Source organism: Colletotrichum tamarilloi (genome assembly GCF_030869305.1).
Source record: "Colletotrichum tamarilloi strain Tom-12 chromosome Unknown Scaffold_46.1, whole genome shotgun sequence".
NCBI classification, from domain to species: Eukaryota; Fungi; Ascomycota; class Sordariomycetes; order Glomerellales; family Glomerellaceae; genus Colletotrichum; species Colletotrichum tamarilloi.
Window position 1 is genome coordinate 1 of NW_026849429.1, and position 23,338 is coordinate 23,338.

Below are 23,338 nucleotides of genomic sequence, written 5' to 3' on the forward strand. Positions count from 1 at the left end.
CGATCCCAATACGAAGTTCGCGAACATCAGGGATATCCATCGGGCTCAAATCGAAGCGGGTGAAAAGGAGGTTATCACGGCTGAATCCAGCGACTCTGAATGCCCTAGTGAGGCTGGCAGCTGTATTGTAGTGGGTGTGGTTGAGGATCAATAGTTAATAGTAATGAGGAGGTTGGGTTGTGATCCCATCGTTTTTGTGGTGCCAGAAACAGGGGGGTGCCAGGAAGTGGGTATGTTGACTTATGGGATCCCAAAGTCTCATCATCGTAATCAAGCAGTCGCTACTTCGGTACTTTAATGTAAAGCAAAATTTCGCCGGGAGTGAGTTGTGACTTGTTTGATTCTGCTGGTGACTATGGTAAATGAAACTCGATCGGAATCTGCAGCAAAGTGGAAAAGGCTCTAACGGTCGGGCGGTCTCCCAAAAGATCGATATCTCAGCCAAAGGTGGCCCCCGCAGCGACTGCGAGCTGAGTTGGCCTCTCACCATTTCACCCAACAACCGAGCAACTTGCCAACACGGAAACTTCGTAAAGGTATGAAGTGTACTCGATTGCCATTAAGCAATTTGCGATAGAAGCAACATATTCAAGTCACCAGAAAGTTCACAGCCTGCGAAATGGAGCTTCTGGTGTGTCTGTGGGGGCAGGCTGCTGGACAGCTCATGACGCACGATCCGCATTGAATCGAGAATGTGTCGCTTTCGCAGCCACCATCTGAGGTAGCTCCCCTAGTTACTGTCCTACTTCAATTCCGCTGCTCAACCTGTCCGGACGACTTAGTCATTTGCTACATACTCGGATTCTATGCGGTTGAGAGTACCATTCATGTGGAATTCGAGATGTACGCAAAGACCGTTGTCTTCGATGGCTCCGACCATGGGTCAACCCCGACCCACTATTCAGAACATGGACCAATAGCCATGCGAGGGCTAGACTGCCACTTTGCTTCACAGTCGTGTCGTGACGGTTGACAGGACCAAGGATGAGGAAGGGAACACGACAATCAAGGCTAGCTATGCATGTCGATATGATTTCTAGCATAGTACTGAGGTAAAGGTAGCCAGATCCACCATCTAAGAACACAGTCAGCTCGATATCGAAGAAGTCACCAGGGAACGCACCTCCCTGGGGAGGGTTCGTAGCCCCAGGTTGCCAGTCCTCGTAAAACCATCTCCCCTAGGCACCCCTCTCAATCTTCAGCAACCAACGCAGACTTGCACGTATTCCTGGTCTTCAGGATGAGCCCTCGGTCGCATATGAGACAATAGACCTTTGCCCCTTCCCAGGACCCTTCGTCGCGACAGGATACGCGTGCAGTCACAGAAAGGGGACTAATGAGGTGTCACAACCAGGCCCATACTGCCAATACGTTCTCGTCCGCCGCGTTTGTCGAAGACACAAAGCAATCTCCAAGCGAGCTACAAGCGCAGACTATCGCGTTTACCCCCGGAGATACGAACATAGTAAGCCACGTGTGTGGACGTGGAAGACTAGAATACCGGGGAACCCCTCGTTGCGAGCCCTCGTGCTGAAGTGCGCCTCTATCCCCTCCTATACCTAGCTTGACGACATTATTCAACAATACAATGGAAGTTTTGGTCCAGGATCCGTCGGTGGCAGCGCTCTGGCATACCTGGTCGTCGTCTGCGATGGTGGGCGAGAGGTCGAGGATAATACAGTGACTTACCTATGTACCCTTCCCCTTCCCGCCCCCTCAACACCATGTTACTAAGTCAGGCGCAATGCCATGACGATGGAAAGATATGCAAGGTGTAAATCCCCGTACAGCCCTATATTGTGACTACTCCACTCCATTTACGCCCCATGGCATATGCGCCCCGATGACTAAAACCCTTCTGCCATCGTCGCGTATCTACCCAGTCCTCAATAAGGACTCTATCGTGCGAGCAGCTGCTGGGTGCTCTACATGTCGAGCGACTTACCCCCCATAACTTATGTACCTAGACAACTGTCGCGAGGAAGCGTTTATTTGTTCTCCCCATCACTAGCAACTAAAGCGCGGGTATGCTAGGGCAATTGGCGCCCGATTATCCAATATATGCGCGGTGCTAACTCGGGCCGCACAAACTTCTAGGCCAAACAAAGCATCTGGCGGAAGGGGTTATGTCTCTTCAAGTGAAACCCCCATCGGTGTTGTCAAACCCACTGCGATGCCCAAATCCATGCAGTTTCTCTCCTTATCCCCGTTGTCCCATTCCGCGATGGCAAGTCGGAAGAAGGTTTCGGGATGCCTTGAGGAAGTAACCTGCTTCCCTAGGTGTAGTTCCATGTCGTTAAATAAGGATAGGAACCAAGCAAGACGATATGAGAAGGATACAGAAGAGGATGGGTTGGCTTGTTGTGAGGGTCTTATGCTAGGTTCTCCTGGAACATTACCTTGGGTCGATATTTTAGCTGGAAGTAGGATGAGACAAAGGTTCTGAGGCGTTCAGATGCTTTCCCTGTCAACTTAAAGGGTCTCTATTACTTCTTGAACTCGCTGGGAAGACCCTGAAGTGCTTTATTATGATTGGGTTCAGGGGTAGTCTTCCCAGCAGACAACTCCTGCGATCGCAGGCTCTAGCCTCCCGCCCCCGTTACTGAACTTCACTCCGCAGCCACGCCCAATTCAGTGCCCCCTACGTGGTGGAAGACCGGTAACCCATAGAGAGGCCATTGGGGCTATCTCTGGGGTCAGTATCGTCGGATATATGAGTTGCAGTACTCGGAGTTGATGGCTGGACAGACGGTCAGCAGCCACCCCTACCCCGGGCCACCCCTGACCACCCCGAAAAAGTACGTTCCGGTAGGGCGGCATGCCTCACACAGCGGCTGAGACTTATTCCTCGCAGATATCTAACATCATTGGGCACTGGAATACCTTGCGGAAGTAACAGCCTGACCATATTATTCTACCTTGTCGGTATCCAAAAGTTATTTCAAGGTAGTCGGCATCGTCATGCATGCAGCACCAGCTACCCCCATCGTCCATCTATCCACCCAGTCTTCCAGACCCAGGTCGTAGCAGGATAGATGACGTTATGTTGAAAGTCACTGGTAATGTCTTATTCAGGTCAGCCCCTTCTGAAGTCTTTTTCCTCCAATATGTAATCATACTCCTGAGTTAACTATGGTGCAATGCTCCCCCCCCCCCCCCCACGCGTTGGCGGGACTGGCCCCCAGATTAGCGACTACAACCACTCGTGTCATTATTATACGCCTACAGGCCAAGAGTCTCTCCCCAATTGCGCTTATTACTTCCGAGACGTGGTAGTCTCGCCGTTTTCAACTTCACGTTAATCCCATCCAAGGAAAAGTGCGCTTTCGCAACCGGTCGAGCCTTGGCACTCTAATGCAATGATCCCACCGGTTTAGGGCCGGCCCGCCCCGTGAACAAGATGCAAAAGCCATTGAACATGAAGGCTACAGTGTCCTCACATATACTGTGAGATTTGAGCTTACTACTCATCGCATCTAGTTACGTCTCATACATCTTAGGGTTACCTAGGGTTAGCAGTCCTGAAGACGCGGAAGCGCAGGCCGGCTTGGATGACGACCAGCCCCCGGCGAGACCATGAGCCAGCCCGGCTCGTTTCGTATGTCCAGTCTGTCTTGCTGTGGGATGATTCAGCCCCCTCGTTGTTGCCCTTCAAAAGCTCTGTCAGTAATGGACTTGGATGCGCTATGTAGACATGTGCTGCAATACCATCCCTTGAAGTCGTGTCTCCTTGGCAACCAATTGTCGTCCGTATACCCTACCCGAAATCGAAACCTCCCGGCCCTGTATCGCCATCCTCGCCAAGCAGCGGGGACGGATCACACGCCTGTCATGTTTCGACATACCTGACTTATTCATTCAACGGTGAGATGTAAGCATGCAGCTACGGGTTCAGCGCCGGTGGAGGCACGACAGGTACGACGTCGCGAAGCGCGACCAACGGCTAGATGCGAAACATCGAGACATGCTGCAGCGCTGGTCCAGAATTCATGGAGGTTGATCCGCTGGGCTGTTCTGAGTACAAGTCGAATTTGGAATTCTGGGGTGCGTTTTCGCCTAGCGGTGAAGTTCCCGGCACCGCCTCCAATCCCGTTTGGTAGCGGCGGAACTCCGAGTCAGTCGGCGCCGTGGAGAGAGCGACCGCCGCTGCGGCCCCGACCATCTCCCCCTTATGTGGGCTACGAATTAGGTGTGTGAGGGGTAGAGCAGAACAAACGGCACCACGCGGCTCCGTGTGACTCGGTGGTTGCAAGTTTACGCCTGCACGTCACTGACTAGAAATCGTTACTCGTGACTAGATCTGAATCTTAGGTGAGATCGTGTCAGACTAGAGGTGAACTAGCGGATGGAGGGCCACGTGGGAGGACAAGGTATGCAGATATTGTAACGTTCGGAGTAGGCATGAGGTTCAAGAGATACGGCCTACGCCACGTCCGAGAAACATTCATAATGACAGCTTCCAGAATGGCATGAAGCTCGCTAAACGGGAAATGCGGAAAAACACTTATGGGCGACGGACCGCAGTGTAAGAAAACCATAATTTTGCCCAAGTCCGGCAAACTCAGGAGCTTGTCGCCGGCTACGGACCCTTTTGCCGGTTCTGACCAGGATGCGACAAACCGTCGTGGGCAGAATTTCCGGCCAGGTTTTCTTGTGTATTGGTTTGGGCGGCTTGTCACCCTCATTCTAAGATCCTCATATGCACTAACCCGAGTCAAACGGCTTTTTAGTCTGTGTTGCTTGACTCTCGCTGTTAACACCTTGCTGAAAAACCACTGGTAGAATCGATCTCCTCATCATTACGTGCTGGAAGGGAACCGGCCCCTCCTCCACTTGTCAGCCAAGATGGCCATTTCGGGCTTCCTGCGTGCTGCATCACGACAAGGTTGGAATTGGTATCGCATTGGCTATCGTCGGTGACACTTCCGTATAAGAGCCTCGAGGCATCCCCGTCGCCAATGCCCATCCTTCCACCTTCGGTGGTACTAGTAAGACTATCCTGCGACTAGATACGCTCGCTATATACCTGCAACGATAATCACTGCACCTTACCCGACAATCGCCCTATTGCAAGTCGTATCCGTGCACAGGACACGGCTTGTCGCCATGCTCCTCCTCCTCCTACTCCTCGCCGCCGTCACCGTCCATACCCTACGGACCCGGCGCACGCGCACGCGCCTCCGCAAACTCGGAACCCACCAGGGCCATTTGCTCCCGCTCCCGCCCGGACCTCCGGGTGAACCAATCCTCGGCCACCTCCGCATCGTCCCAACCGACAACCCAGAACACGCCTACGCCGCCTGGTCAAAAGAATACCGCTCCGACATCCTCTCCTTCAACGTCCTAGGCCAGCCCATCATCGTCCTCAACTCTGTCCGCGCCGCCGTCGACTTGCTCGATAAGCGGGGCGCAAACTACTGCGATCGCCCGCGCTTCGTGCTATTCGAGGAGATGGGCTGGCGCAAGACGCTGACGTTTATGCGGTGGGGCTCGGAGTTCCGTATGCATCGCAGCATCCTGCAGCGGAGCTTTTCAAAGACGAGTGTGCAGGTGTATCGCGAGCTACAGGAGAGGGAGGCGTTGATTTTGGTCAGGGGGATTATACGAGACCCTGGGTCTTGGGAGACGGCGTTGCGGAGGTTCGCGACTGCCGTTGTGATGAGGATTGGGTTCGGTGTGAATGTTGAGAGTGATACTGATCCGTATATCCAAATGGCCACGGACGCATCATACGCCCTCGGCCACGGCGGGGCGCCGGCTGGGACACTTGTCGACTTCTTTCCCTTTGTGCGGCATCTACCCGACTGGCTGGTGAGAGACCGATCACTCCGCTTCGCGCGGACCTGGAGCTGGGCGATCCGCCAGATCCACAATGCCCCCTACGCCGCCGTGACGGCCAAGAGGACCCAGGACCAAGAACACAGTCTCACTAAAATGCTGCTGGAGCAGAGGGCAGAGCAGATCAAATCCGGCATCGCGCCAGAGCTGTCGGTAGACGACATCAAGGGCGCCGCGGCGGCGGTCTATGCCGCGGGGCAGGACACGACGTGGTCGACGCTGGTAGTCTTCGTCCTCAACATGGTTCTTCACCCCGAGGTTCAGGAAAAAGCGCAGAGGGTGCTGGATGAGGTCGTCGGGAATGGGAGGATGCCTTGCTTCGAGGACCGGCCGAGACTACCGTACATTGACTATATCGTCCAGGAGACGCTGCGGTGGTGCCCCGTATCCCCGCTCGGTGTGCCGCACCGCTCGCTGGAGGATGATGTGTACGACGGCATGTTTATACCAAAGGGATCGTTCGTGTATGCCAACGCGCGGGCGATGACGCACGATGAGCGGACGTATGCTGATCCTGAGGCATTTGACCCGGAGAGGTACGTCCCTGTTGAACAGGGCGGCCGCGGGGAGCCGTTTCCCGTGGGGCAGTTTGGGTTTGGGAGGAGGGTTTGCGTTGGAAAGCATCTTGCGGAGGCGAGCATTTGGATTGTGATTGCTTCGATGCTCGCGACGGTCAAGATTGAGAGGGTGAGAGGGCCGAGGGGGGAGGAGATTATACCGCTGGTGGAGTTGACGAATGGACTTACGAGTCACCCGAAGCGATTCCCGTGCCGGATTATACCCAGGAGTCCTTGTAGTGCAGAGATGGTTATTTCGACAACGTTATAGGTGAAGCCTACTGTGGGATTTGAGAACGAGTGTATTATAGTATAAATTGCATGCGTAGCTGGTCATCATTGCTGAATGTCGTAAATATTCCCTATACTTTGGACGCTAACCGCCAAACGACCTGGAACGATACTATGCATTACGAGTCTTTGAACACTATAATACCAATCACGTGAGGTTCCGTTTGTCTACATGTTATTCACTTGGCGGTAGCGGAATTATCGCATTTTACTAGTGTCCAAGATTCAAGGAGATATTAAGTAACTATCAAGCTAAAAGTACAACTACAGACAAAGGAGATCTATAAAATCGACTATGGCCATCCCTGCTATGGTATCATCAAACTCGTGAATCAGGCATAAGCCACCAACGCCGATCTACCCCAATCATTCAAATGAGTGTCTGTGATATTATCAATCATCCTTTACTTGGACCCGTTGATCTTGCCGTTGTTCTCGCTCTGCATGGCCTGCATACCGGCGTTCATCTTGCCAAACTGCCACTCAGGCAGAGTGATGCCAGTCTGCTCGTTGATGGTCGTCATCAGGGGAGGCAGCATCTGGTAGACGTTGCGCATGGTATCAATGCCAGAGTTGCCACCTCCCTCGCCAGAACCCTGGCTACCCGTGTTCCAGACGCTGATCTTGGGCTGCAGGCCGCGGATGGCCTCGGCATTGGCCTTTGCGAGCTGGACGTAGGTGCCCTTCTCGATCATGAGGTACTGCAGCAGACCCGCGGGACCGCCAAAGGCAGTCGACATCTTGCCGTAGGCGTCCGCCATGGCGGCCATACCCTCGGCCTTCTTGAGCATGATGGCGAGGTCGGCCTCGGCGTTGAGCTGGGCAGAGTACTGGTGCGCCTCGGCGTCCTGGCGGGCCTTGTAGGCGTTGGCGTCGGCCGTCTTGGTGGTGCGGTTGAACTCGGCTGAGGTGTGCGCGTCGGCATCCTTTTGCGTCTTGAAGGCCTTTGCCTCGGTCTCGCGCTGGCTCTTCTCAAAGTTGGCCTTGGCGTCGGCCTCAATGGCGTATGCCTCAGCGTCGGCCTTTTGCTGGCGGGCCTCACGCTCGATTGTGGCCTTCACGACCTCGGTGGCACGCAGGCGCTCAATCTCGGCGGCGGCGCGCTTGACCTCGACCTCGCGCTTGAGGTCCTCGTCCTTGGACTCGAGGGCGCGGCGGGCCTCGACGCGGGCGATCTCGACGTCCTTGCTGAGGGAGGCCTGGCGGGTGTCGAGGTTGGCCTCGGCGGTGGCGCGCTCGATGTCGCGGTCCGTCTTCTGGACGGCGGTTTCGGCGTTGATCTTTGCAATCTCGCGCTCCTGCTCGCCCTTGCGCTTCGACTCGCCGACGTTACCGCGCAGCTGGGCCTCGGCGACGTCGATCCTGGCCTGGTTGCTGGCGCCCTCGTGGGCCTTGCGGGAGAGGGACTCAAAGTAGTTTGAGTTGGGGGCGTCCTTGAGCTCCTTTACGTTGGCGTTGTAGATCTTGAGGCCGAATTGGCTGAGCTCGGACTGGATGTTGCGGAAGATACGGCGCTTGAAGACTTCGCGCTCGGTGAAGATCTCTTCCATGGTCATGCTGGAGACCAGAACGCGGACCTCACCCTCGATGATGCCCTTGACGATGTTCTCGAGGTGGACGAGGGAGCTGGTCTTCTTGTCGGCGGACTCGGCGAGGAGCATGGCATACTTCATGAGAGCGTCGCCGCGGTCCTCGCGGCGGTTGGAGGAAATGTAGCTGTCGTCCTCATCGTGTTGCTGCTGGTCGGAGGTCTCGGAGTGGTGGCTCGATTGATGAGCGGCGTTGGCACCGCGCTGATTGACATCGGGGCCTACAGTGAAAACAACGGGCAGGAGGAATTGAAGCTTCTCCTTGGTCATGGCCTGAAGGCTCATAGCATAGTCGTGGGGAGTGATGCGGAAGCGCATGCAGCGTTGAAAGGGCCATACCCAGGCGGCCTTTGTGATCTTGACCGTCTTCACGGACATACCCGTGATGGCGAGGTATTCATCGGGGGCGGCGACTCTGTACGACATTTTGGCGGTGTTGTATGGGTGGAAGTGAGTGAGGGTAAGGTAAAGATGGAGGTAGGGTTGGCAGAGGGAGAAGAGGGTGAGATCTTTAAAAGTGGCCGCTTCTCAACGAGTCTGTTACGAGAAGTTCGAGTAGTATATAAATGGATGTTTGGAGCAGACGTTGCTGGCGTAGATTGCTCGTTGGATTTGTAGAGTGATCCCCCTGTGATAGACAAGAAGACTCGGGGTATCTTGAGGTAGCTCTATGTTGGTGTGACACAACACTGCAAATAGGAGGAACCATTCTATTATATACCTTGGGAGCACGCGAGGCAGATCGAAGCTCTACCTAAGCTCTAAGCTCAAGAATGGACTCACATCATGTCACCTACCTTGGCATCTCGGGTAAGGTAGTTCATGGCTGGGGGCAGACGCCCAGCCAAGCAAGCAACTTAGCGGCGGTAAACGGTTGCGACTAGCGTGTGACCCATTCATGACCAGGCGTTCTCGTTACACGACATACCATTCTGGCAGCCTATGAAATGAGCCTCGTGGCAAGGCATAGCATTATTGGAGGGCGGAGGATGCGATTGGGCGGTGTCATTGGTGAATGGTCACCGTCAGAACATCGCTCCGTTGGTGGCGGCAGTGCATATGGTAAGACCTTCCTTCACCCTTGGACGGTTGGACCTGTAGGTGGAGGAAATGGCGGAAAGAGAGTAGCTGGATTGGTCCTTTGAATTCCGCATCAGACGGCAGGCACCCGGTTAGTCAGTCCTACCTCTCCACGTGACTTTTTCGGAATATTCGAACCAATCATAACACTCCTGTGGCTGGGTCAAGTCAGCTGGTGTGGCTAGTGCGCGCTAGACTTCTTCTCGAAGCCTGCCTTATATGGATGCCTGGAGTCACCTAATCGCCGAATGTGGCTGATCTGGGGAAATTAAGGTGTCGATCCACTCCACCGCTTCCCATCTGAGGCCCTCCACCTCTTCGCTCGACACCATCGACAACACCCTCACTTTCATGGTTTCGCCAGGTCAGACATGCATCAAAAGGCGCCAGAAGATGCAGGGACGGGCTAACTCGAGTGCACAGGCCCGAGTCAGATCATCCACGTTCTCTTCTATACAACATAGACCCTCTCAGACGGCATAGTCTGCTGCTAGAATTCCAGGCAGCGCAAGATGAAGGCCTGTAATTCCCGTCACCGAACGCTTACTTTGCTATTGCATGCCAACATATCTTGCGGCTGAAACGGGCATCTTAATCACGCAGCATCAACATCAAGAAATCGCTCACATATCCACATCAACTTCGAACTCAATTCGACCTTCTTTTCCCTAGGCGATGACCGAGCCTAGGGTCTGATTTTCCCTCATGTCAATCGACGAGCGGGCCTCATTCTCGGTCACCTGTTCCGGGAATGCTGAGCGATGGCGGCGCGCTAGTGTCTCCTTGAGCCCTTCTGATAGGAACCAGCTGCGGCGCAGCACAGCACAGCACTTTAGTCGGGCGCATTTCCCTCCTCCTCTCCTTTTCGGCACCTTCGCCAGGCACTCGAAAACGCCTCCGAGAACCCTTGGAACCTGCCATTAGCGTATCCGATAATCGTCGAGTGGCCTTTACAGCGCCTGCTTGTCTTCCTTCGCCCAGCCGCACTGCCGCCTGAACCGACCCCAAGAGAGGCTATCCAAGGATCTACAACACCCACGAACCAACTCACAGCCTCAATCCATGTCTGCCCTTTGACGCAACATAATCATACACATCCGCCCCTGCATACCATTGATCGCCCAGAGGACCCCGTGACCACGAAACCCGATAATCTCCGCCACCATCCCCGGATCCTGAGTCCGACTGCATGCTGTTCGTGCAGGTCTTGCGGTCACAAGAGTTCAGCCCTGTAGAAGTCGAACCGATGCTCCCATCGGCGTCGGCCGAGAGCATTGCAACTACCTAGATACTACGGAGTACGTCGAGCCGTGTTCCCACTCTTTCGTCATTGCGGAATCCCCATCTCGGCACCCAAAGTCGTTGCCTGCCTCTTCTGATCCTTCAAGGTCCAGTCACCATTGCGGCACGCACCCGATGCCAGAGTCGCCCGAGGCGTTTTTGGCACAAAGAGCTCAGGCTTACTGTTCATCTATCAAGGTCATTCACTCAGTGACCCACGAACGACGGACTTCCAATCATCTCCCTTACGACTGCATCAGCCCGACGAGCTCATTTTCACGCAAATCTCAGTCTGTGTTGCAGAAGTCTGACCACAAAGCATCAATTCAATTCCAAACCTACTCACGATACTGTTGCCATGTCGAAGAACCCTGACGGAGACGGGGATCTGCCCCCCTCGTACAACGAGGCAACGACATCATACCACTCATCGTCGTCACTCAACCACAACTCATCGGTCTCAGTGACCCTCAACAACCTCTCTTTCTTGCTCCGCGAAACGCAAGCTCAGCAGACCGCCCGTGATACCGTCACGACAACAACCCTTCTTCCGCTCCTAACGCCCCACATCACGTCACTCTTGACACGTCTAGGAACGACTCCTCACCCACCGATTTCAACAGAGCTCTATCTCGTGCCCGCTGCGGCAGTCGGTCCAGAATGGATCATCGCTTCAGATGCCGACCCAAAGGCAGGCCAGGTCGCGGAGGTCATCCGCGTGGAACCGGAGCCCGACCCCGATTCTAAGGGAAGGGGTGGCACCAAGGGTCAAAGCACGGGCGCAGCCTCCGGAAATGCAGTTGTAGGTTCCCCCTATGAATTCGACGAATGGGGCCGCTGGGACGACGACGTCAATACAGGTGCGTCGACGTCAAGGGAAGGAGAATGGTGGTGGAGCGATGAAGGTCTGGCCCGGCGTCTCGCGAAACGGCTACAGCCCGAACCAAAACTCGACCGTACCGTCGTCCGTGCCGTCGTAGAAGAAGCAAAAGAGGATAGAAAGGCCGGCCGCTGGGGGCTATTCAGAGCTGGCACAGATCCTTCATCGTCACCTTCGTCGTCCTCATCGGGCCCACCGCCTTCTCGACAGTTTATGAAGCCCACGTCTCCTTCCACAACGTTCGAGGAAAATGTTTCAATGACGGTGCGCGGGGAGGAAGTAACCTTTCGCCGGGAAAACGAGATGGGAATATGGGAGAGCATGCGCGGGTTTGGAATCGTGGTAAGAGTGAGGATACGAAGGACATGAGGCTTTGATACCCGAGTCTCCACCAGATCACAAATGTTAGAAGGCTAGCAGGTCCGAGACAGACAAACATACCTCTCTGTCACCTTCGCAATTCGGATTATTTTTATCGTCCGCTTCAGACCTATCTATCCGAGCCACAGCTTATTGCTGACCAACTTATCGGTACCCTGCACTGATGAGGCATTATAGCCGACCAATGAGACGAACTAATACTAGGAGGATGCATCTCTCTCGTCCGAAATTCGATCGAATTCTGGCTTGCTGACGATAGTTTACGGACTGCCATCGAGTAACGACATCGATATCGGGTGATGTTGGCGATAATGTCCAGTAGCTAATAACTTATAAGATATATGTCTTGTAAACGCATGGTAAAACTTTCCAACTTCGGGACACAGTAACCCAAAGATAACGTTGACCAGAAAGCACTCGCTCCAAACTCCTCAGCCATGGTCTCCCTTCACGTAGTTAACCAATCCAACGCCCTCGTCGCATCTCTCCCAAAGGGCTTAGTAGCAGTCTTCATCGGCGCAACATCAGGCATCGGCAAAAGCACCCTCCAGCACCTTGCCCAACACGCGCGCTCCCCACACATCTACACCGTGGCGCGCCCTCAGACCGTCGCGTCTCACGAGACCTTCCTTGCCTCACTGCGCGCAAGCACAAACCCAGATGCCAGCTACACCCTCCTCCCCGCAGACCATGCCCTGATATCCGACATTGACGCCGCCATGGAGACCATTCTCCAAAGGGAAACAAAAGTCGACATTCTTTTCCTCTCCGCGGGATTCATCGCCTTTGAAGGACGCCAAAACACCGTAGAAGGGCTGGACCCGTCCATGTCGACGCGGTACTACACCCGCCTCCGCGCCGTCCAAAAGCTCCTCCCCCTCCTCCACAAGGCGGCTCGCCCGCGCGTCGTGTCGGTGCTGGCGGCGGGGCTAGAGGGACCCATGCCCGACGAGGAGGACCTTGACCTCCGGAAGCCCGGGAATTGGGGTTACTGGCCTGCTTCCGTGCAGGCTACGACCATGGGTACGCTCGCGCTTGAGGTGTTGGCGAGGGCGAACCCAGGGGTGAGTTTTGTGCATTCTATGCCTGGACCCGTGGCGACGCCTGGGTTGGAGAGGGTGAGGGGGTTTGGGGTGGACGTTAGGGGGGAGATGGGTGTTGAGGAGGCGGGTCAGAGGGGGTTATTTTTGGCGACGAGTGATTTGTATGATTCTCGGGGGCGGGAGGGAGTTATGAGGGTTCCTGGAGGGGTCGAGGATGTAAAAAGGTCCGGGGGTGGTGTGTTTTTGGTTGGTCCGGAAGGGGAGAGGGTTGATAATGAGGAAGTTTTGGGGGTTATGAGGGAGAGAGGGTTGGATGTGAAAGTGTGGAACTTTACTCGAGAATTGTTTGATAATTGTCTAGGCCGAAATGGAAGCTTCAAAGAGCCCGTGTAGACTCTGGCGGAATTGTTGGCTCTTTCAAAATTTTCCACTAGATACCCTATCCACTGCCAGATGACTCTTATTCATATCGTTCGTGCGGTGGGAAAGCATATGGCGTCTATATCCACCACTGTTTCCCCTTCAATTTACAAAGGCTTAAAAAGGTAGAGTCATCTTGAGACCAAACAGAATGCTGTATCTAACAATCAGAACTTGATGGGATGCTGTCTTGGCCGAAGTCTCTGCTGGCTGATAGACAGTCCTTGCAAATGAACGATTTTGGATAAACTAGTGCGCAAGGTCGATGCCAGAGAAGTTAAGTTGGGGAATAAAAATGGCCCCTGGGAAGTAAATATGCGATTCTTCGGTTTTGATTTTGATAGAGTCAGTGATAATCGTCGCGGCCCGCATGGAGCTGGTGGACTAATCCTCCTAGGAGACGGGATTAGCCTCGGCCCGATCTCAAGGGGGAAGCGCCAACGAGGCATTGTGACAGAGTTCCGATCACTAGCTTGCTCGATTACATACCTAGCATCAATGGTCATTGCAATCCAGATAATCTCGTCATGGAACCATGCGACAGATCGAGAAATAATTCGGCTGGACCGCCTATCCGTGCGTTGAATGATCTAGACCGAAACCGGCTTCGATCTGAAGTCGATGCTGGCATTCTTTCAGGAATTGATGGACTAGATATAAAGCATTCTTTGTGGCCATTCAACGCCACTGCTATCGAGATTGACGCAAATGGCATCGGAATGTCAGCGGTGCGGAGTCGAGCCACCTCAAAACCAATGAAGGCACTGCCGTGGCGGCTGCGAGGCTAACGTGGCCGCTCATCTAAGCGGGCTGAAGGAATCGTACATACGGGGAGTCCCTCTCGCTTGCCTCCTTCTTCAATTGAGGCAAGATTCCCCATTTGATGCAAAACCGGAACCAGACCACGCTCTACAAATTCACAAAAGTCAAATCGTGGTTGTCACTACTTAGGAAACCAGCGAGTAAGGAGCAGATATCGAGGCGACAAACGACTCTGTCCAGGAAGGAAAAGAGTCGCATATCTTCCCCTTATCTATCACTTTTGCAGTCATGCTTTGGGCACGGCTCGCACCGCCGTTACTCCTACTCAGCCTCAGTACCCTTACGAAAGCATCCAGCCTGGGCGACATTCCACCATGCGCAGTAAGTACTTTCCCACAATGCATTTCTTACCATTAAGTCTTGCTAATAAAAGGCAGGTACCTTGCCTACTGGATGCCATTCCAAAGTCGACATGCACTTCCGGTGATCAAGCATGCCTCTGCCATGATACTTCATACATAAACCTAGTCGAGACATGTGTCAGAGCGGATTGTTCAGTCAAAAATGCCCTGGGTCAGTGAATTGATGTTTCCGTCGGGATACCGAGACGGCACATTGCTAACCACATCTCCAGTCACGAAGAATATCACGCAGACGGAGTGCGGCTTTCCGGTTGAGGACGACTTCGCCGCTGTCAAGATCATGCGCCTGGTTCTGTTCTTCACACTTCCCACTTTCGCCATCATTATCCGCTTAGTTGTGAAGATCGCCCGGATATCACCCTGGGGATTTGATGACAGTACCATTTTATTGACATATGTGAGTTACGACCCCTGGATTGGGAAAATATGATGAAGAAAAGTCTAACCCGTGAATCGAGATCATAATGTTTGGCTTCATACCAGTAAATTACGTCGGTAAGAAGATCCCTATGCAAAATAAAAAAGAAATTTCGATAAATTGTGTGTTGATTACTTCACAGCTGAACTGAACGGCGCCGGGCGAGATATTTGGAGTCTCACTTTCGACCAAATCGACCTTTACTTCTTGGTAATAACTTTCCCTCCAACGACAACGCGTATTCAGACGAGAATACAACGTTGACTGGCTCCAGACATTTTATATCGGCCAACTGCTCTATGTGTTCACGCTGACGCTGATCAAATCCTCTATACTATTCATGTACCTCCGAATCTTTCCTGGCGAGAAGTTTCGCCGGGTCTTGTGGACAACACAAGCTGTTACCGTGGGGCTCGGGATGGGATCCGTGTTCCTAGTGGCCTTTCAGTGTCAACCCATCGGGAAAGCTTGGAAACAATGGACCGGGGAGGAGGATGGTCACTGTATACCGGTGCCGCCGCTTGGCGTGGTCCACGGGGTGGTCAACATCGTACTAGACGTGTGGATGCTCATTCTACCGGCATCTCAGGTGCTCTTCCTGAACATGAAGCCTCGAAAGAAATGGGCGGTGATGTTCATGTTCAGTCTCGGCCTATTGTAAGCACTGTCTCTTGAACGCCGACTTCATCTCTGACATACGACTAACCACCCTACTACGATCAGCCTCACAATCTCCAGCGGTATACGACTGAGGGCGGTGTTGAGGTACACGACTGCGTCGACCAATCCAACTGGTGAGTAGAGCTTCGAATCATCCAAAAACAAACACTGTTTGGCGTGCTACTCTCAGCGGGACTGACCATCTCTAGTCGATGCAATGCCCGTCGCCGTGTGGTCAGACATAGAGCTCGACGTGGGCGTTTTCACGACCTGCATCCCAAACATTTGGCAATTCGTCCGCCGCTTTATTCTCAAAGACCCTAAACGAGTAGAGAAGTTGAGCTCGAGGAATGCTCAGAACCAAAATCTCGAGGAGTATCCACAGAAGTCGCCGGCACCGGCGTCGACGGAGGTTGGGGAGGAGGAGCTACGATGATGCCAAGGCACAGCTTAGGAGGCTCAGCGTGATTCGCGGGTAATTCTTTACGCGGACGTGGGCTTTTTGGAAGACGTTCGTCAATTTGTAAAAAGCAATAATAGATAGATACTTCCAACTGAGGTTTATACAAAGGCCATGTGTTTTGCGCGTTGTCTAGATGCATCTGATTTGCAGCAAGATCTGGTGAATTGGACTAATGTAGCTCATGCAGGACGGACAGCCCGAAGAAGCCGGACCAAATCTTCTTTGCAGTAGACTATAGCATACGGTGGAAGAGGGTACAAGATAGTTGGACGGCGCGTGTTTTCTTAATAAGTATTCGGGGAGCACATCCGACGCTACGGTCATTATAGCCGAACCTCAGCTAAGAGTCGCACAAACCTGGAAATCTCCCGTTCTACAGCCAAAGTAGCTAGACATCGACGTTAGGGCTGAATCAAAAGTCAAATCGCAGGAGAAAACCCGGAATCTCGGTCTATGTATAGTTGGATGGTAAAGTGATTGATGGTACCTTAGTAGCATCTTGGGATTCAACATATGTCGAGACCTAGCCTCAATTCTACAACCTAGATTTGACACTGCCAGATACCTCGATCTCGGCCGCCAAAGGCACGTTGCCGAGAGCTGTCGGGCCTTTGCTTCCTTCCATTAAGACATTATACGGCTCCTCCTGCTTCCCAATCTGTCTCCACTTCCAAAGCTTTGGTGGAATCTGGTCTTGGCCCTTCTTTTCCACCGCATCTACGACCCATTTACCAATGTTGGGAAGATACTTGAACGCGTGCCCACTCCCGCCAGTCGCAACCATAAGTGACTCCTCGGTGTCGGGGACATGGTCAATCACAAAATGATTATCGTAGCTGTCCGTATACCAACACACTCTAGTGAAAGAAATATCGATGCCTTCGGCGCCTAGCTCCGGGAGATTCTCTGCCAAGAATAAGCGCAAAACTTTCAGAGCTTGCTGGGGAATCGTCGTCAGGCGCTCATTAGTCGCTTCTTTAGGATCGCCAGGCGCCGATGCACTCGACCACCGTGTTACGGGTACGCTGCGTTCCTTGCCGTCAGCTTGCTTGACTGGGTTTGTGAATTTGGTTCCGCGATAGCCGATCTTCAGCCAGCCATTCTCATCCCTAGGAAACCCGTACAGACCACCTTCAGCGCCGTCCCTCACCTTGTAAGTGAAGGTTGGGAAGTTTTCGGGTGCGAAACGAGTAAACAACGGCGATTCACGGGGTATTTTGAGCAGCACCACCGATCCTGCCGTCGTCTCACACAGACCGTCCATGGCTGGGAGTAAAGAAGGTGTCCAGCCACCACACGCCAGAATAGTCAGCTTCGCATAGTGCTCCTTGCCGTCTCGGGTGTTGATCCCGACAACCTTCTTCCCCTCGTAAATCAACGAGACAAGGGCACCAGCTTGCGAATCTAACACAAACTTGACGCCTTGGCTTCCTGCCTTATGCAGCGCAAAACGACAGGCCTTGTCAGCCACGGCCATGCCTCCCGTCGTGTCGAGAACGCCGGCCGCATTGAGACCTCTTTGCAAACGTCGGAACGGGTCCATTCCGAACGACCATTCTTTTTCAGCAGCGATCTTTTGATGTTTCTCATCAATGGTGATCAGTTGAGTATTTCGATGCCCTGCTGCCTCCATGTTGTCAACGGTGTCCTGCTCGAATTGCGGCAAGGTTGCTGAGTCTGAGAGTGACAGGTTGCCGTTATTGACAAATACGCGGTCGTTGGTGGTTAGGCCGGGTGGGACTGTCTTCCCGCTTGCCAGCTCCTCGTTCCAAGCGGTCCAGCCCTCTAGCGCCTCAATGGTCAACCCTTGGTACTCCGTTTGTGCGCCATAAGCAGATCTGATGATTTTGTTCATGTCTGGATCGTCCATTAGCCTTCTGCCAGCAGCACTAGAAGAGTGATAAAGTTTCTTACCTGCAGAGGCTCCATCGGCGCCTTTAAAATACGAGTACAGACTTTCGTGGTAGGGCTGTTTGTCATAGACGGTGACGTTCTTGTATCCCCGGCGAGACAGGTGCAACGCGGTGCTGAGACCAAAGATGCCGGCCCCGACGATGATGACCGCATCGTCCTTGTTAGGTGAGCGTGCCATGGTTTCTGGCTGCGCTACTGCATGCACCGGTATAGCTGAGCAGAGTTGAAGAAAAAATGCAGAAGCTATTCTCGGGAGTTTTGGCCCCAAGACGTTCCAGAAGCTCTGGCCAGGTTTCGGAGAGGAGTCCGAAAGGATTGTTCGTACTTCAGTAGCGTGCTGCTAAACTTTCGGCGACGAGGGGTCGACAGGCGAAAGATGGGAACACCAGCTTCCTGGAACGGCGTTGAACGGCCTTTTTCTCTTGGATCGAGCAAACTAGTCGAGTGCCGACAGGTCGTATGGTATGATTATTCGGTAAACGCCGTGGCAACGCTGCTGGCCGGGTCGGAGCTAGAAGAAAGTGCGGGAGCTAAAGTCCCTGCGACGCCTGGATTGAGGAGCAATAGTGTTAACTAAAGGATTCAACAACACGTCGAAGTTTGTGAGAGGCTGGTGACTTGTGACTGTGTGAATAAAACCACATTGGCAATGATTGGCGACTTAGCAGGGAGCAAGACCATAAACACTCAAATTGATATCAACAACTCCGCAACCAATCCAATTAGATAAGTCCATCCCCCAGTCGCCGTCACTATCAAAGATACATCCTCCCTTAACGGAGCACTCTCGTGCCGGGTGCCCCACGGGCCCTCCACCCACCGCGCGGTCTTGGGTCCGGTCCCGGCAGCTGATAACGTCCTAGTCTGTGTCGCTCTACGACCCCGCTCTCGTCATTTCGCAGTGTGCCGCAGACATGGACACCCTTGCCCGGATTGTCCCGGATAACGATCCAGGGCTGTGGTTGGCAAGCTACTGCAAGTCCCATCAGAGCCGGTGACTGTCAACCTACCTTAGCCTGATACGGGTTACGCTGAAGGGGGGTTCGAGGAAGAATCCTATCTCAAAGGGATTCTTGGTCATGCGCCGTAGGGACGAATGGACTGGAAACCCCCGTCAGAGGTATCTACCCCGGATCTTGAGCTTGCACAGACGACGACCCTGCCGATTGGGACTCTTTGGTCAGCAAGCGAGGCATGCTCGAGGCAGGGTAGGGTAGGGGTTGAGCCAGACCGAACGTCTCTCTTTCGCATCTTGGCTTTGATAACGTCCAGCTGATGCATAACGAGCCAACAAATATGCAAACAGGTTGACATATAGATACCGATTGGGCAATCTCCCTGTCCGATGATATATCGCAGGACCCATCGACAAAACACACGACTCCTTTGGTTCATCTAATTACTCACTTGTCGCCAAAGGTTTCATCTGCTCACTACCTATACAACGCGGTCGAGTTCTCGTGCCAACCATACAGACGGTGCCGATTTGCCGGATCATTACTCGGACTCAAGAAGGACAACGCGTCGTCCTCTGTAAGATGGGTGTCAAGCAAGTCTTCACGGAGTCGACCTTCGCCAAGTACATCACGGCAATCAGGGAGTCGCCTCGAGAACTCATCTCGAACCGAAAGCTCTTGCTCACCGCTGCCCTCTATGCCACGAGTGGCATCCCCATCAGTAAGAATACTCCGTTCACCATCATTGGCATTTCCAAGATGGACCGGCTGACCGGTCAACATAGCATGGGATCAAGGCTCCTCCTCGGTGGTGCCGTCCCTTCCCGGTTTCCAGAAAGACTTTGGAATCACATCGGCCACGAACCCTACTCAAGTCTCCAACTTCATCTCTTTCGTCTACATTGGAGCTGGCATCGGCGCCGGCTTGTCATTCTTCCTCAATGATCGCATCGGGAGAATGTGGTCCTATCGCCTCTACATGACCATCTGGATCATCGGACAAATCATCGCAACCGTGTCGATGGGTAACATCGGTGCACTCTACTTTGCTCGCATCATCTCCGGCATGGGTATTGGTGCCCTCACAGTCACTGGACCTGTCAGTATCGTCGAGATTGCCCCTACAGAGATCCGTGGTCTCCTGGCTGTCTGGTTTAGCGTTGCCATGCTGCTTTCCTTGACTGTGTCGGTCTTCATCGTCTACGCCTGCTTCATCCATGTCGCTGTCGGCAGGCTTCAGTATCAGATCGTCTTCTTCTCTCCGACTATCGTTATGGCCATCCTCATCGCGGCAAGCTTCCTGCTCTATGAAAGTCCACGCTGGTTGTTCATTGCCAGACGGGACGATGAGGCGATCCAAAATCTGACGGCTCTCCGAGGGCTGCCGGTGGATCACCCCCGGGTGGCAACCGAGATCGAAGACATCAAGGACCAGATCTCCAAAGAGGAAGAGAAGTTTGGACGCAACCCCGGCTTCGTCGTGCTGGTGAAGGATGCCTTCTTGGTCCCCTCAAACCTGCGTCGTGTGCAACAGGCCGTTCTGTCGTACGCTCTCGCCCAACTTTCCGGAGCAAACAGCGTCACGTCTTACCTCGTACCCATCCTGAGCATGCTGGGACTTGGTGGTGGCACTGCCCGTAGCTTGTTCCTCAGCGGCATGTACAGCATGGCCAAATTCTTCTTCACTCTGATTGCCAGTTTTTTCTTCATCGATGCCCTCGGCCGCCGTCGCAGTCTGTTCACGGGTATCACTATCCAGATGATTTCTGATCTGTACATTGGTGTCTTCATCAAGTATCGCCAGGAGGGTAATGTTGCACCGGGATCTAGCGAAGCTGCTATCGCCGCTGTTTTCATTCACGGATTCGGATACGCTGTCGGTGAGTAGATCAATGATATGTGACAGGTCGAATAAAGCAACATGCTAATACTTGTGCAGGCCTCCTCGTTCTACCTTATGTCTTCGGTGCAGAGCTGTGGCCCAACCATCTCCGCTCCTTCGGCAGCGCCTTTTCACAGTTTTTCCACTGGCTCTTTTTCTTCGGCGTCAACAAGGGTATGCCTTCGCTGCTCAGCCAGACTCATAACTGGGGTGCCTTCATCTTCTTTGCGGGATGGTGTTTTCTGTCGTTAATCTACGTCTACTGCGTTGTTCCTGAAACATCTCTCCAGAGCTTGGAGCAACTAGACGAGCTCTTCAAGGGACCATGGTGGAACGTCAGTCGCAGGGCTAAGCAACTGAAGCAACAAGCTCGGGAGCAAGAGGCAATCATCGACGCTCAAGAGTCAGTGTCAGTACCCTCAAGTCGTAAATCTTGAGCGCAAAGCCAGAGGCTAACATGCATATATGTAGAAGCGATCAAAACAGCGAGCCCGAGTCTAGCATTGAGAAGAATGGCGCACGTGCGGTCAGCCAAAAGGTCTAATCAGATGCGTTGATACTGCCACGCTTGGAGGAACAATCATACCAGGCGCGAGGAAGCCATCGTCAAATTGCTTCGTTTAGAGGGGTGAAAGCTTTTCATAATTACTATATCTTACATTAGTAGGCTTGAATTGATAACTCAATGTTTGAGCCGTGGTCTGTACTCCTAGAAGAAGCCGGATAGCATTTATGAATCGAGAATGTGTTCGGTTCAACTCGTGTCTTCACCCCGTCGGAGATGTGTGCATTCTCTAGGGCAGTGCGGTCTGTATGATTGCAGTCAGCTTGCTCGTGTATTATTCCTCTAAGTTAGGACCTTGTGCATGCCAGTGTAGACAGGAAGAAAGATGAATCAGTCTTATTGAGATTGCTGGTCAGGAGACAATGTACTATAGCAAGTGTGTTCTGTTCTATTTGAGCTCACGTTCACGCAGCTTGTCGAGCGAAGATATTGGACTCTTTCTGCTGTCATCTTATGAAGTTGTGAGGTAAGTTTGTGACATTAGATCTGTTTGAAGCATTCTTGAGTCGCTGCAGATGTCTGCGGACCGCTCTCGAAAGTCTACGGCGCTGACGCTCTACGCTATCCATGATTTCCTTCAGATCCTAGCTAACCTCTAACTAGGAATTTTTGTTAGGTTTGTTAGCTCACTTCGCCAAAGCCTTTGCCTTTCTATCATGGATGTCGATAACAGGAGAATTAGGCTTCCCACTCTTGAATAAAGCCCGAATATTCTCAAAACACTCCCTCTCAGCCTTCTGAAAAGCCATGTCTGTGAGGCCACCAAGATGAGGTTGCGCAATCACGTTATCGTGTTGAACCAAGGCCATGTCTGGCTTGGGCTCGTCGCAGAAAACATCGAGGCCAGCGCGCGCCACCTTGCCAGAGTCCAGAGCGTCCTTGAGCGCTGCCTCGTTGATGACGGGCCCGCGAGCAGTGTTGACGATGAATACGCCGTCCTTCATTGCGGCAAACTCCGCGGGTCCGATCAGACCAGTCGTCTGGTCGTTGAGCGGGCAGTTGAGTGACACGATATCGGACTTGCCGAGAAGGTCCTCTAGTGTTGGGGAGTATACCGCGTTGTACTTTGCTTCATCTTCCGCGGGAAGCTGGTGGCGGTTGTGGTATCTGATCTTGAGGTTGAAGACGGCTGCTTTCTTTGCGAGGTACTGCGCGATTACTCAGATTAGCTTGGCAACTCTACAATGCAATCTTGATGCGATGGGCCAGAACATACTTTGCCAATAGCCCCCATCCCGACAATACCCATAGTCAAGCCGGACGGATCTCTCCCAGGAACAAGCCCTGGAACCGCTCTCCAGGTGCCGGCCTTGGCGCTCTTCTCTGCATTGCTCGTATTGCGCAGAACAGCGAGCGTCAAAAACAGAGCCATATCCGCCGTTGCCTCGGCCACGGCGTCGACTGTATTGCAGAACCAGATGCCCTCCGAGGCCATCCACTCCACGTCGAACTCGTTGTACCCGGCACTAGCGGACGTGATGATTTTGCAGTTGGGTGCTAGAGCGCTTAAGAGACCCTTGTCGAACGGCTCGTACGGCGGTGTGCCCATGCGGATGATGAAGGCATCGATGGGACCGTTCTTCTCGATATCCTCTGGCAGCATGGCTATTGTTTCCTTGCGGTCTGTTGCTTCGAGAACGGAATAGTCGAACTCGGTCTTGAAGTCGGCGAGGTAGTCGTCGCCGACATATTTTGGAGTGCCGAGTGCCACGACTCGGGGCTTCCTTGAGCCCAAGTCATCTGTCCGAGCTGGTGCCATGATTGTGTGCAAAATGTCTTCTTCTCAACGACAGAGCAAGGGTTGTGGTATGATAGCAGGCTGTTGGATATAATTCAATAGTAATCGCGGGGTATATGGATGTCAGGAGAAAGAAATACGCAGGGTGTCAGACAAGCAGCCGACTGAAAAAGACATGTCATTTAGCCGCAACATCGC

General features: G+C 53.2%; 10 protein-coding genes across 10 annotated transcripts; 5 read left to right on the plus strand and 5 right to left on the minus strand.

The window, feature by feature from the left end:
• Positions 1-3,943: 3,943 nt before the first annotated feature.
• CTAM01_10235 (homogentisate 1,2-dioxygenase) lies at positions 3,944-4,162 on the minus strand (the record flags this gene model as incomplete). Its single annotated transcript, XM_060526251.1, has 1 exon — positions 3,944-4,162. The coding sequence occupies one exon, from the start codon at positions 4,160-4,162 to the stop codon at positions 3,944-3,946; it is 219 nt and encodes a 72-aa protein (XP_060379024.1).
• A 944-nt stretch (positions 4,163-5,106) lies between these two features.
• CTAM01_10236 (cytochrome P450 1A2) lies at positions 5,107-6,666 on the plus strand (the record flags this gene model as incomplete). Its single annotated transcript, XM_060526252.1, has 1 exon — positions 5,107-6,666. One exon carries the CDS (start codon positions 5,107-5,109, stop codon positions 6,664-6,666), a length of 1,560 nt encoding a protein of 519 aa, XP_060379025.1.
• A 424-nt stretch (positions 6,667-7,090) lies between these two features.
• CTAM01_10237 (SPFH domain/Band 7 family protein) lies at positions 7,091-8,701 on the minus strand (the record flags this gene model as incomplete). The annotated part of the gene is made up of 1 exon (XM_060526253.1): positions 7,091-8,701. One exon carries the CDS (start codon positions 8,699-8,701, stop codon positions 7,091-7,093), a length of 1,611 nt encoding a protein of 536 aa, XP_060379026.1.
• A 1,322-nt stretch (positions 8,702-10,023) lies between these two features.
• Positions 10,024-10,630, minus strand: CTAM01_10238 (uncharacterized protein; the record flags this gene model as incomplete). The annotated part of the gene is made up of 2 exons (XM_060526254.1): positions 10,024-10,162; positions 10,467-10,630. The coding sequence occupies 2 exons, from the start codon at positions 10,628-10,630 to the stop codon at positions 10,024-10,026; spliced, it is 303 nt and encodes a 100-aa protein (XP_060379027.1).
• A 364-nt stretch (positions 10,631-10,994) lies between these two features.
• CTAM01_10239 (uncharacterized protein) lies at positions 10,995-13,333 on the plus strand (the record flags this gene model as incomplete). Its single annotated transcript, XM_060526255.1, has 2 exons — positions 10,995-11,858; positions 12,308-13,333. The coding sequence occupies 2 exons, from the start codon at positions 10,995-10,997 to the stop codon at positions 13,331-13,333; spliced, it is 1,890 nt and encodes a 629-aa protein (XP_060379028.1).
• A 965-nt stretch (positions 13,334-14,298) lies between these two features.
• CTAM01_10240 (CFEM domain-containing protein) lies at positions 14,299-16,058 on the plus strand (the record flags this gene model as incomplete). The annotated part of the gene is made up of 7 exons (XM_060526256.1): positions 14,299-14,503; positions 14,757-14,941; positions 15,003-15,039; positions 15,105-15,172; positions 15,237-15,619; positions 15,686-15,756; positions 15,832-16,058. Coding segments are annotated over 7 exons (1,176 nt in total), but the record flags the coding sequence as incomplete, so codon positions are not given.
• A 562-nt stretch (positions 16,059-16,620) lies between these two features.
• On the minus strand, positions 16,621-18,177 carry CTAM01_10241 (uncharacterized protein; the record flags this gene model as incomplete). Its single annotated transcript, XM_060526257.1, has 1 exon — positions 16,621-18,177. One exon carries the CDS (start codon positions 18,175-18,177, stop codon positions 16,621-16,623), a length of 1,557 nt encoding a protein of 518 aa, XP_060379030.1.
• A 198-nt stretch (positions 18,178-18,375) lies between these two features.
• CTAM01_10242 (uncharacterized protein) lies at positions 18,376-18,576 on the plus strand (the record flags this gene model as incomplete). The annotated part of the gene is made up of 1 exon (XM_060526258.1): positions 18,376-18,576. One exon carries the CDS (start codon positions 18,376-18,378, stop codon positions 18,574-18,576), a length of 201 nt encoding a protein of 66 aa, XP_060379031.1.
• A 961-nt stretch (positions 18,577-19,537) lies between these two features.
• On the plus strand, positions 19,538-21,381 carry CTAM01_10243 (uncharacterized protein; the record flags this gene model as incomplete). The annotated part of the gene is made up of 4 exons (XM_060526259.1): positions 19,538-19,676; positions 19,741-20,835; positions 20,895-21,240; positions 21,309-21,381. The coding sequence occupies 4 exons, from the start codon at positions 19,538-19,540 to the stop codon at positions 21,379-21,381; spliced, it is 1,653 nt and encodes a 550-aa protein (XP_060379032.1).
• Positions 21,382-22,028: 647 nt separating this feature from the next.
• Positions 22,029-23,161, minus strand: CTAM01_10244 (uncharacterized protein; the record flags this gene model as incomplete). Its single annotated transcript, XM_060526260.1, has 2 exons — positions 22,029-22,550; positions 22,619-23,161. The coding sequence occupies 2 exons, from the start codon at positions 23,159-23,161 to the stop codon at positions 22,029-22,031; spliced, it is 1,065 nt and encodes a 354-aa protein (XP_060379033.1).
• Positions 23,162-23,338: the final 177 nt, after the last annotated feature.